Raw genomic sequence first — 13,146 nt, 5'->3', positions numbered from 1 at the left:
GTTTATAAAATCCCATCTACAATCCAATTGTTTGTGTAACTTTGTAACTTTTGACATTACAGTAGTGATGAGCCAATTCATCTAAACTAAAAAGGAAAAAATATCCTCCTTATGTCCTAATATTTAAGAAAACTACATAGACTTAATCACATAACTGAAGAATACTTACATTTAAGATTCATTTCATTCAACAGTATGTGTGTGTGTGTGTGTGTGTGTCTGTGTGTGTGTGTGTGTGTGTATGGCTCAAGAATTTGCTTGAGTTGCTCCAAGTGAGCAGGCATCTCTTTGTCCAGCCTTAATGGCCCCACCGTTTCTCCCACGCATCTTCTGACTGCTGTGACCTTGTTACTCCCATAAAACCCTTCAACAAGATCTACTACGTGTCTTCTAGCATATCTTCCTTCCTGCATGTCTACAACTCTAATGATTTCACTTCCTGCATTTTACTTCAGTTCTTTCATTGCTGTAAAACTCTTCAACCTCCTCTAACCTTCTTTACACTTCCACTTTACCCTCTGTCATACTCTGAAACACTTGTGTGTTTCTCTCATAACCTTTCAACTTCAATCTCTTCTTCACTTACTTACTTCCCTATTTTCCTTCCATCTAAATAAACCATCCAATGGCCCCCATCATTACAGTCGATTTGCTCTAAACTTGTGAACTACTATCACTAGTGGATGGACATCTGCAGTTGTATCAATCACTAAAACCCACAGTTTTAAACAATGTGTCAGAAGGTTAATCCCAAACCACCAGTGAAATAAACAATCGGACTAAGAGACGATAAATTCCGTTTGCAGCAGACCCATCTGGTCAGGACTTCCTATCCTACAGCAGCCTGAGTGTCTCCACTTTTACTGCTTTTCGGCCCAAAAGCAAAACGAAGGCATATCTGTTACTTGCAAACACAACTTAGCTCATGTCCAAGTTGGGATCCAATACATTCACTCATTCATTCATTCAACACTGATAGAGTACAGATCTCTCATGTTTAGCAGTCAAATGCAGTGTGTAATACTTGTTACTTGTTGAACCATTACAAGACGACAGTCTGTGACAAAGTTTCCATATTTTATGTCCTGCTACTATCAATATTCCTTGATCAGACATTTGCTTCCATCATCAAGATACTGTATCAAGTGTATCGTGCACTATACACTCAATATCAGCACTCAACGATTTACAGCTCATCTCTGAGTGTAGGAGACTAAAACTACAAACATTAATACCAAACGACTGACACTATATACACCTACTCTCCTCATTTCTCATCACTTCTTAGGTTTCAAATCATTACTTTGATGCAGGTTCTGATCTGGCCGAGTTTCCTTGATAACATCACCCTGTCTCATGCTTGTTCTGTCCGAACCGGGTGATTGATTGCTGTTTTCCTCAAGCTACGAGTTGGGGCCTTTTCTGACCATCCCGTGACCTTGTGGTGTGTTTAGATTACTCTAATTGACAGGCTCCGGCTGGGGTCTGTCTTTCAAATACCCAACTTGTTTCTCCCAGAAATGTTCTACCACATTTCCACATTTAGTTACAGTTCTTAATAACCTATTGTTGACCTCATATAGTTAAATCAACATTGGGGTAATAGCTTGGAGTCCTAGAAACTCATTCACATAGAAGTCATTCATGCTTCATTATAACAACTTTATTCACTCTGAAAAAACAGGATAACCAAAACTTTTTGATATCTCCAATTGTTGTTTTGTTTGTAAACCTGTTGTTGGATCTACAATCCCTAACTGCACCGACGCTTGTGCGTGTCTCACCCATAAGGGGTGTTAACATATTAATTTATTCTGATTCGTCAAACTAACTGATTTATGTGAACCCCAAATGACACAAAATCATTAAACCATTACAATCAATTTTTATTTTATATCTTTTTCTTTTGCTACGTCTATCTAATTCACTTCTTGCACTGAACTTTTCTAACTGCCTGTGTGAAACTCTGTCGGCATCAATAATCACACAACTTTATAAGAATTGATCTTCTTTCCACATTGTCTCCCTTTAGCTCCTAGCACTGCGTGTGCTTGTGTGTGTGCTGGCTCCGCAGCCGGCTGCAGCACCCTGCTGGCTGAGTCTCTGTCTCATCATGATAAGGGGCTCCGCAGCTGCAGCCTTCCTGCATCTCTACGTCCCACTCCACTTATTTCTGTTACATGTTTCCTTTTTTAATTTAAATTTTTTTCTTTTCATAAATCTCTCATAGATCTTAAATAGACCCAGAGTGCCTATTTTGCATCATCCCATATCATTATGGTTTCCTCTGTTTTCCTCACAGTTTCACAGGTTATTTTATTTGTTCACACATGGCTTTAGAACACCAGAGAAAGGACACAATGCCCAATACTGTGAACCCAATCAAGAAGCTTCTACTGTATTAGAGGAATACAGCGCTCGATTGTTGAGGCTTATAACACCAGTTCACCTGTATTGTTTTATTTCTCTCATGTTTGTATCACCACTATTGACTATGATTTTCCCTTTTACCCTTTAATACATATCCCCACAGATGTGTAGTCCGGTCAAACACTTTTCACTGTCAGATTCTCAGTCCTTTTCAAGTCCTGATCCACAGCTTCCAGGTTCGGTAAAACACCAGGAGTTACACCAACCACCCACACATTTCCCAGTATGAAAAATAACAAATCTTTCCCTGTGTCCTTATTTCGTCATCTAATATTCTAACCTGCCAGTCCCCATATCACACTAATGGGGCTGCAGGACCAGAGGTACCTTTCAACTTGGGTTTTCTTCTGACTAATGATTAACATAAATTTAAACCCTGCTCTGATCTAAACTGCCAGTCCACGACATACATACGTGCAACTGCAATCACCAAAGGGACCGTTTCAACTCTGGATTTCTACCGACTAAGAGTCGACCTCAGGGAACTCAAGTGAGCCCCGTCATTCCTTTTTAAACTCTATATAATTACCTAAAGTTCCCTACCCGCTGAGTCCCTACTCTTACACTGAATCGCCAGCCGTACTGCATGCGAACGTAACGATCTGCGATCACCAGAGGGACGCAAACTTCAACTCTGGATTTCTAATGACTGAGGGTCGACCTTCGATAGCTCAAGTGAGCACCGTCGTTCCTTTTTAAACCCTGTATTTAATTAACTAAATCCCTACCCGCTAGGTCCCTACTCTTACACTGAACCGCCAAACCTACTGCATGCGAAAGTAGGACTGCGATCACCAGAGGGACGCAAACTTCAACTCTGGATTTCTACTGAGTATATATTTAATTAAATTCCCTACCCTATGGACACTCATTCACTTTCCCTAATGTTGAATTCAATGTGATTATGTGCTTATACTTTACATGTGATCATCAGAAAATTTTGAAATTTAGTTTAAATTTAGTGGTCTTATAGGACAGAGACGTATTCTGCAGTTGACAACAATTATTTTAGATTTGTCCAATTGCAGACTTTTCATTCCTTTAGAACAAAAAGGGGCTCGTCTGCTCACCCATTCTGTAGCGCGCTCCTTTGTTGTCAACGCTGAACCACGCCGCCGGCCTTCTGCCTGTTCCGGAAAACGGATGCCCCCTCGATCTTCATCCAGGTCAGCCAATCACGTCGGGACGTCACCAAAATTGTTAGTAATTTCAAAAGAGAGGCTCGTGTTCAAAAATTGGAAGCCTGGATGGGGACGTCTGGAAGAATTCAGCCAAACTACTTCTCTCGTTCTGGTAGATTTATTCATCTGATCACAGGTCAAGTATAAGCGCTGCGTTTGCAAAGGCAGGAGCAGTTCAGGCAGCACGCAGGCTGTAGGAACAACTAACTAACATCAGCAAAAACATCATGTTTTATAACCCAAAAGACAAAGGAAAAGATTTCTATTGGCCCTAAGCTGGCGTAGGGGATGAACCTTCTCCCCCCGCCTCTAAGGATCCGGTCACATCCAATGTGCAGACCACCTTGCCTAACGTAAACAAAGAACAATGGTTGAGTGTTGGTTGGGGTGTGGTGTGAACCTCCCTCCTTATCTTACACATCTGCTGGTTGACCCGCTGACCTTGCTTCCCTAGACAGAACAGAAACCGATCCCCTTATCAATACACACAGAGAAACCTCTGTTTGTCCGTGCGGGTCCCGACTCTTAAATCAAGTCCAGACAGGAACCCCCATCCTGCCAGACTGTCTCTGACTTGAATTCTTCAGCAGGACAGGGCAACATTTTCTAACTTAGCACAAAGAAAGAAACTTTTGATTATCACAAATTCCTTTTTTCTATCCGAGATCATACGGTTTTGCACCACAGTTGTAACTTATTTGAACTATAAACATACCTACAGGTGAAGAGTCGCACTACACGAGCTGTTCAGTACATGTGCAAGATCACAGCAGTCAACAAGTTCCGGGTGACTTACGACGGACGACCTCAGGCCGAGATAAACAACCCTCCGTGCCGAGGCTAGCGACTGCAAGACCTCGTACACGACGACTTTCAATATGGCAAAGAAACCGGATGACAGCGGAGATCTATGGCTGTGATTAACTAAAATAAAATCTATTGCCACAGTAAGTTCTTATATTTCCTCTAAAATGCTAGTTAGCATTAGGTTAGCCTTCGCGGTAACTAACGGGTACAAGATAGCGTTAGCTAACGCTAGCTTAGCTAAACGGCCACTTCCTACGTTCGCTTTGCATTGGCGATGTTTTAAGTTGCTGCTGACACACAACTGCATTCCACAAACACACGTTCGTTGACGTCCTTTACGTTGGTGACAAATTTAACGTTATGTGACTGAAGCCAATGTAAAGCTCACGTGAGCTAACGTTAGCTTTAGCGTTAACTGAGGGGCACTGAGCTGTCAACCGAACTCTGCTTTCTTGACGCGAGAGAACAGCTTACCCAAAAATATACTTTATTAAAACTGCTCAAAGTGAAACGGCTAACGTTGGATAATACGTTTAATTGAATCACCGCTTGTCCAAACGGCTCACAAATCCACACAAAATGATTAATGCGGCACGCAGTAACGTTAAGTCAGCCTTGTTGTGGTGTGACGTCAGTGTGTTCTCAGATGAGACGACGACGACGACCACCACCAGCGGACATCCCCAGATGGAGGTAAAGAAAGAGACAACACCGGACCAGGTGTAGCGTGGACTGAAGAGTCCTTCGTGTGCTGCTCAGTATTCATTACATCGTGTAGTTGAGCGAGCTGTGGGCAATACGAGTCATTCATACAAAGGAAAAAGAAGACTGATGTTGGCTCAGATGTGATCAATTTTATTGACAACGAGAGTAGGATTCTTTCACAACCGGCTCCGGATTTCTAGATTGCTCAAGAGTGCCAAATAATAGATTATTAAAAGCCTGGTTTAAATATTTCCCTCTGTATAGTGTCTAACTGCTACTGTGCAACTTTATTATCTTAAATAAATGAACAAATACAAATTTTCTTGATAATTGGAGCCATCTGAGGACTATTGTCGATGATTTAAGACTTAGGTTTGTTTAATAACAAAATACGGTTGCATACTTTGAAATAGTACTGGCTGTACCTATCTAAAACACTTGTTTGTCCTGTGTTTGTGTTCCAGCTCCGTCCCTAGAGTTTGATCGCTCTCTCGAGCCATGTCGTCGCGCACGTTGCTGAAGCAGCAGCTGATGCGGGAACACGCTCAGGAGCAGGAGAGACGCGAGGCCCAGCAGCAGGCCTCTGCCTCTCAGCTCCGCGCCTCTGACTCCACTCCAGCCATCTCTGTCACACTGCCCCCCAATGCTGCCCGCCCCCCTCCAGCACAGGTGCCCGTGGAGGTGCTAAAAGTAAGTTTGTCACCCATGTCCTTAATTTAGTGCGATCGGATTATCCCAGAAGAGTAAAAAATCTCTTTGAATGAGCAGGTGCAGACCCACCTGGAGAACCCCACCAAGTACCACATCCGGCAGGCACAGAGGCAGCAGGTGAAGCAGTACCTCTCCACCACTCTAGGCAACAATGCGGTTACTCAGACCATTGGTGTGTCACCGGTGCCGCAGTCCAGTTCTGCCCCTGAAGTTGCTCCCACTGCCAGCAGTGCCCCTAACAGTCCTATGGCTCTGCTCAACATCGGATCCAACAAGGAGGAAGTATGGAAAATCCCTCTCACTTGTCATATGAGTAGTGTGATTTTTTGTGTCTGGTTCCAGTTTTCTTGTGAAGCCCATTGCAAAACCACGTCCATCGATGTCCTTCTGCCAACATGCAGTGCAATTTTGGACGAGTTAAATGTCCACCATTTTGCTCACTTCTAGCTTAATTGCTTTCTGTTTGCTCTGGAACGATGTGTCCAAAGGTCCCACTGTGCTGATGCATGCCTGTTGTCACAATAAGATGTAACATACTGCACGTAAGGGTCAACCATGGAAGCACTTCTCTAGTACACACCCCTCTCTGTAAAATCCGGCCTCTTCAATTAAATTGGTGGTAATTTTTAGTGCCACCCTTTAAGTATACTTATACTGGAGTGTTTTAGTTACATGATTATTACTCTGACACACTTAACCCCTAAGAACTTTACTGATTAAGTAACAATGGGTTTTTTTCCTCATCTGTTTTATCTAGATTGACGACGTGATAGACGACATCATTAGTCTTGAATCCAGTTTCAATGACGAAATCATTACCTTGATTGATTCAGGGCTTCAGTTGCCTAACACGGTATGTGGCACAATGGATTTCAGGTCAAACCAATTAGGTTTTTTTTTTTTAATACTCAGTGTTGTCTTTGAATGGATGGTCTCTATTACATGTGGAATTCTGAAGTCGTAGGAGTAAATATACACTTTTGACACTCAGTTACTATTCGTCACAAAAGCACTCCTTGGGCGGGGTAAAGGTATGAGAGGGTACAAGACCAGGAGAATTGAGTGGTTTGTACTGTAAAATCATGTTGTAGCTGCCAGGTTAACCACTAATTTGTCAAATAGGAAGAGCTCACCAAAATTTGGCCATAAAAAAAATGAGGATTGTGATTTTTCTTTTGGAAGACAAGAAAAATAAGCACATTGAGGTAAATTCTTATTCAATTTTGCAAATAGTATCTCGTATTGTTTCCCAGCCTTATACTAAATTGTTTGTTTTTTGTCCCTTTACAGCGTTTGATTTAAAGTTTAGTTCTGTAAGGTAATTGTAATATTTGCTTTTTGCAAGCATTAGCATTCATCTGACCGAGAACCAAATAAAGTCCATAGAACAATTATTGGGAATTTAAAATTTAAAGATGAATTCTAAATAATATAATTAATAAACACTTTTTTTCTCATTTCAAGTAAAATAAGGACTCTTTTCCAAAAAAAAGCATAGTTTTTACATTTCTTATATTTTACAAAAATGTATTTAACTGCACGATTGTGTAGCTTTGAATTGATTAAATTCAGGTTTGCAGTGATCTTATTCCCATCTTCTCAATATAAGCAATTTGTGTCCATTAATTATCCCTGCGTCAATTAAGGCCACTTGTTTCAGTCTCGTCTGTTACCTTTATCGTTGTGCAGTGAATTCATGTTTTAGGATTCTGATCGATTTGGCATCACATTGTTTATTGTATATTGACTTTGTTTTAGATGTGAGTGGATACATAAGATAGAAAGCTCTGTGCTTTGTCTCCTCCACGTTAACACCTTTATTGCAGTCTCTGATCATCTGAGACATATCGGTTCTGAGGTTCCCATTGGATCAATGACCATATTATAGTCCGTCCCTTCTTGGTTAAAGGCCCTGGGCTCGCCCTCAACTTTTAACTTTTTTGAGCATGTCATGAGAAATACCTTCTCTGAATCACGTACGTCTCCTACTTTTTGGTCTCTCTCTTGCCTGTGAATATCGCACTCGAGTCAAGGGTGACCCATATCGTAATACGCATACCTCCCTGGCTGAGTGGCATTAGGTGAGATGGTTACTACCACATGTAATTGGTCGGTCCTGCAGTGTGGCTAAAAGAGCTGCGCCGCATAAAATGGAAGCGCTCTTCAGAAATGTCATAATTCTCAGTTATCTCTGTGTCAGTCGAGGTGGAGAGACAACACAGCTGGATTCGGACCTTGGTCTGCCTATTAGTGACATATATTCAACATGCTCTGTTTCCTTCAGCTCCCGGGAAATCTGTTGGATGTATACAACAGCCCTGGAATGGCAGCGCCTACTCTTACTGTCAGCAACTCTTGTCCTGCTGATCTTCCAAAAATTAAAAGGGAAATTACTGGTAGAGTACCTCACTTCCACAAACATGCTCCTTTGACTGTTATTCAGTGTTATGATAACCGTTTTTAGTTTTTAAAGGTTTGTAATATTTAATTGTACGGAACACTATGTATCTTGCCTTTCAGATGTTGATGCCAAAGCAATAATGAAAGAAAGGCAGAAGAAAGACAACCATAACCTCAGTGAGTCAGACCTTATGTCCGTCAATTTGAGACGTTTTTTTAGTGTGAATGCAGCTTGCACCAGAAATACTTTCTTTTGCATGTTTCAACTCTAGGACAACCATCTAAATCTTTTTGTCTGCAAATTATTCTTTCTTTCTAAGTTTATTCACTTTTGTTTCTCACTCTTATGTCATCTTTTGTTCATATTGTAATTGCGTATCAGTTCTTCCCTTATGAATTGCAATTGGCTAAATTTTTAAAGAGCTATGCAAGTAACATTATGCTATTTGCTTAATAAAATGCCTTGTCATTGTGGCTCATTGCAGTTGAGAGAAGGCGGAGATTCAACATCAACGACCGCATAAAAGAGCTTGGTACTCTGATACCCAAGTCGAATGACCCGTAAGCGCAGTCAGATTTTTCAGAATATAGCTTTTTTTTCACTCCTGAATACCAAGATTGATATTGTTATTACCTGCAACGGTTGTGTATTAAAAATCTTGCTGTTTCCTTTCCTCCCTGTCTGAAAAATGCGTTTACTGATATCACAATGACGTCAGCGAGATGCGCTGGAATAAAGGCACTATACTGAAAGCCTCAGTAGACTACATCCGGAAGTTGCAGAAGGAGCAGCAGAGAGCAAAAGATATTGATATGCGTCAGAAAAAGCTGGAGCTTGCAAACCACAGTCTGATGTTACGCATCCAGGTCAGTATCTGTTGGTCTGGTGGCAGATTCAAGACAGGCGATGCTATAAGCTATATTTCTTTATCTCTCATGAATGTATGTTCTGGTAGTTTAAGGCAAAATAGATAGGACTTGGTCGGCTATGGTCGGTAAGCACAATATGTCAATTCTGCCCCCTCCTCCTGTCTCAACAAAACCAGAGGTGCATCCCCCCTTTTAAGCAGTTTCTGCCTGGGTGCTTCCTATATTTTTTGATAGTGACTCCTAGTCGCTACATTTTTATAGAAGTTTACGGACAGAAATTATTGGATAAAATAATAATAATTCGACTCTAAGGTGTTGTTTATTTTAAATGACGGCTTATGCTAAATGTTGTAACAAAATAACCTTTGCAATGATTCCCGAACCGGACATATGAATTGCGTGCTGCTGTTTGTTGTTGTTGTTGTAGGAACTGGAAATGCAGGCGCAGCTCCACGGCCTCAGTCCCGATCCATCCCTCCTCCAACAGCAGCAAGTTCAACACAGCGGTCCGTCACTGCATCCGGGTGCAGCCGGCGTCTCCTCCCAAAACTTCCTCGGTCTGGGGGCGGCGGGCATCGGACAGCCTCTGCCGGCCTCCTTCCTGTCCCCGCCGTCCTCTGACTCTCCGGCAGGAGTTACCATCAGCAGCCCGCTGGACCTGGGCAGCCTGAGCTTCGCCGAGCTGGACGACGACTCTGCTTCGGGACTTTATCCTGATGTGGGCTTGGGAGACTTTTTAATGGACGAGGTGTGCACACTGTCCCCAGAGAGGATGGCTGAGCCACTCTTCTCCCCCTTGTCACCCAGTGCCTCTAAAAGCAGCAGTCGTAGGAGCAGCCTTGAAATGGACGAGGACCTGTGATGAGCCCTGTGTGGCTTGCAGGGGTTTTCTGTAGGGACAGGAGTGTCAAAAAGGACAGTCTATCTTTAGGTAGCGCCAGTCTATTTATAGGACTGTACAATGGAACATACAAAAGCAGAAATAGCTAACATTAAGATTAAGATATTAATGTTCTTAATTTTATTTTCACTTTCTTCTATTTGCCATACAGGCCTAATTATTATTGTTCCTGTTTGGAGCTGGTCCAATCTGATTATGTCTAGGTCTATAATTATTTAAGGCTTGGACTTAGCATTAAGAGATATTTCCATTCTCATTTAGTTTTAAATATTTTCTTCAGAGTTTAAGAGGGACATAACGTTTGCTTGAATTTATTATGTGCTCATTTATACAGAAGAAAGCTGTGAGGTTTCAACAACACTGGCATAAGAGATGCCAACGTACATTATATTTTCTTTTTTAATGGAGTGGAATCAGGGTTTGTTTATAGCGGTTGCATGCTCTTCCATGTTGGGTTGTTTCACCAGCAGCTACAGAAGGGATCTTTCTACGGTCAATTGGCACATTGTGAGATATTTACTGAATATTGTATATAAGAATATTTTATTTTGAGCAATTTAATTGCACCTTATTTTACGGCAGTCTATGCATTTTATGAGAGCTTTTATTGCTATCGCACACGGGACAGGTTGCATGTATTTGTAATACATTTTAAAAGCAATGTAACATTCACTTGCTGCTGCAGCTAGTCGGCCAAAGCAGGACTTCTTCCTGAGTAGCAACAAATCAGCGTTTTATTTCTGAATTTATTAAGGAGCCATTTGGGAAAGCAAGAAAAATCAAATCCCACAATGAGCTTAACGACTACAAGGAACTTCGTCCTTCTCTTGCAGAGTCTGACCATCAACAAGAAAAAAAGAGCAGCCGGGGACAGCTTTGTGTGGGTTCTGCTGCGCACAAACGCAATACGCATTAAGGCTTGTCTTTTAATGGCACTCCCTAACCTCTACCCCATTACATCAGCACTGAAAACCAAGTAAAATTTTGAGACAATATTTAGGGGTCCTATGGATGGAAGAAAATGCCTCACTTTAAAGTAAACTAATCAATCAAACTGACATTTAACAATGCACCACATCATGCCAATATGTATAGTCTTTGACAAGACAGGACAAATCACGGGGTGTGGTCCCCTTTGCCAACTGTATTCAAATTTGTTTAACCGAAAGGTATTTGCTTCACAGAGGTATATAAAAACAAGATACAACACAGAAACTGGATCACGATTGTTTACTTTCTTCTTTCTAATGAATGTAAAGTCGACCAACAAAATTGATAATTATTTAGCACTAATTTCTATTCAGAAGAACCACAATAAAGCCTCTTATCTCTGCATATTTTAATGACAAACTACCAGCAAATTAAATAGGTTGACCATTGAAAATATTAAAAAACATGAAACATTTCTATATGAGCTCAGAATGAAAAATAAACCAACGCATAATGTACCCATAAGTACAAGGTTTTTAGGAGTTTCTGGGCCAATTAATTAAATTTGCCTCAGAGGGCTTTACAGTCTGGATTCATGCAACATCCTCTGTCCCGAAACCCTCACATCGGCACAGGAAAAACTCCCCAAATTATGAAAAAACCCTTCAATGGGGAAAAAAGGGAAGAAACCTTAGGGAGAACGTCAGAGGAGGGATCCCTCTCCCGGGATGGACAGACTGCAATGGATGTCATGTGTACAGAATGAACAATGTAAAAGATGTACAATACAATCAATTCCTCTAACAGAAATGATACAAGTAATTGAAAGTAGCAGAACAAGTGTACGACAGGACCACTGCAGGGACAACCACCATCCACAGAGGCTTCTGTGGGGAGGGAGAGCAGAAAAATGTTGGTTTATGAGGACAGTAATATGAATCATATTTAAAGTAATGATGATGGCAGCAGCAGGTGTCAGGAGTCAGATTCAGGGTCCGCACGGAATTACGATCCACAGAGACCTACTAGGCGAGAAAGCACAAAGAACTCCCGGAAAGAAGCTGAATTAGTGATGTACATTAATAAAACATGGATGATTGTGGAAGGAGAGAGTGAGAGTGAGGTGTGAGAGGGGCTCGGTGTGTCCTAAGAAGTCCCCCGGCAGTCTAAGCCTAGAGCAGCTTAACTAAGGGCTGGTCCGGGCTAACCTGAGCCAGCCCTAACTATAAGCAATATCAAAGAGGAACGTTTTGAGCTTTATCTTAAATGAGCTGACCGAGTCTGCCCCCCTGGACTGAAAGGAGGAAGCTGGTTCCACAAAAGAGGAGCTTGATAACTGAAGGCTCTGGCCCCCATCCTACTTTTTAAAACTCTAGGAACCACAAGTAGCCCAGCATCTACAGAGCGCAGATGCCTTGTAGGGCAATACGGTGTAACAAGCTCTTTAAGATAAGACGGTGCCTCACCAGCAAGTGCCTTGTAGGTGAGGAGAAGTACCTTATATTCTATTCTTGATTTAAGCTAGTCCAGAGAAGTTAATACACTTGCTGCAGCATTCTGAATCAACTGGAGAGGTTTAAGTGATTTACAAGAGCAGCCTGATAACAAAGAATTACAGTAATCCAGTCTAGAAGTAACAAATGCATGAACTAGTTTTTCTGCGTCACTTTGAGACAGGAAGTTCTTAATATTCGATATATTACGTAGATGAAAAAAGGCAGTTCTTGAAGTCTTCTTTATGAGAGTTGAAGGACATATCCTGGTCGAAGAGAACTCCCAAGATTTATGACGGTGCTGTTGGGTACCAGAGCAATTCCATCCATAGAGACAGTACCACTAACAGTTGACTTCGAAGGCGCTCTGGGCCTATCATGATAACTTCCGTTTTTTCCGAGTTTAGCATCAAGAAGTTGCAGGTCATCCAAGTTTTGATGTCTCCAAGACAATCCTGAAGTCTTACAAGCTGGTTGGTGTCTTCTGGCTTGATCAATAGATACAGTTGAGTATCGTCTGCATAACAATGGAAGTTTATGCAGTGTTTTCTGATAACGTCGCCCAAAGGAAGCATATACAGGGTAAATAGAATCGGTCCAAGCACAGAACCTTGTGGGACTCCGTGACCAACATTGGTGGTCCTCGATGATTCACAAACACAAACTGGAATTGATCCGATAAATAAGATTAAATTTAGCTGAGTGCAGTTCCTTTAAT

At 41.6% G+C, this 13,146-nt stretch overlaps 1 protein-coding gene across 4 annotated transcripts; it reads left to right on the top strand.

Annotated features, from left to right (window-relative positions):
- The first annotated feature begins 4,357 nt into the window (after positions 1 to 4,357).
- tfe3b (transcription factor binding to IGHM enhancer 3b) lies at positions 4,358 to 11,220 on the top strand. 4 transcript variants are annotated; one of them, XM_037491204.2, is made up of 10 exons: positions 4,358 to 4,558; positions 5,065 to 5,111; positions 5,588 to 5,813; positions 5,892 to 6,116; positions 6,592 to 6,687; positions 8,119 to 8,230; positions 8,355 to 8,411; positions 8,720 to 8,795; positions 8,936 to 9,101; positions 9,532 to 11,220. In XM_037491204.2, the coding sequence occupies exons 3-10, from the start codon at positions 5,622 to 5,624 to the stop codon at positions 9,964 to 9,966; spliced, it is 1,359 nt and encodes a 452-aa protein (XP_037347101.2). In that variant the 5' UTR covers positions 4,358 to 4,558; positions 5,065 to 5,111; positions 5,588 to 5,621; the 3' UTR covers positions 9,967 to 11,220. The 4 variants fall into 4 exon arrangements, with proteins under 4 accessions (XP_037347101.2, XP_037347100.2, XP_037347104.2 ...); XM_037491203.2 differs by having other exon boundaries at positions 5,054 to 5,111; XM_037491207.2 differs by lacking the exon at positions 5,065 to 5,111 and having other exon boundaries at positions 8,954 to 9,101.
- Positions 11,221 to 13,146: the final 1,926 nt, after the last annotated feature.

This window comes from Pungitius pungitius, chromosome 8, assembly GCF_949316345.1.
Source record: "Pungitius pungitius chromosome 8, fPunPun2.1, whole genome shotgun sequence".
NCBI lineage: Eukaryota > Metazoa > Chordata > Actinopteri > Perciformes > Gasterosteidae > Pungitius > Pungitius pungitius.
The sequence above is the reverse complement of the archived record's forward strand: the minus strand, read 5'-3'. Positions and strand labels throughout refer to the sequence as shown.

Excerpts from the sequence above, each read along its gene's own strand:
- tfe3b (XM_037491202.2), top strand. The coding sequence starts at position 5,622 with ATGTCGTCGCGCACGTTGCTGAAGCAGCAGCTGATGCGGGAACACGCT. Across the intron at positions 5,814-5,891 it reads TGCCCGTGGAGGTGCTAAAA|GTGCAGACCCACCTGGAGAA; the intron begins GTAAGTTTGTCA and ends TTGAATGAGCAG. Across the intron at positions 8,231-8,354 it reads AATTAAAAGGGAAATTACTG|ATGTTGATGCCAAAGCAATA; the intron begins GTAGAGTACCTC and ends CTTGCCTTTCAG.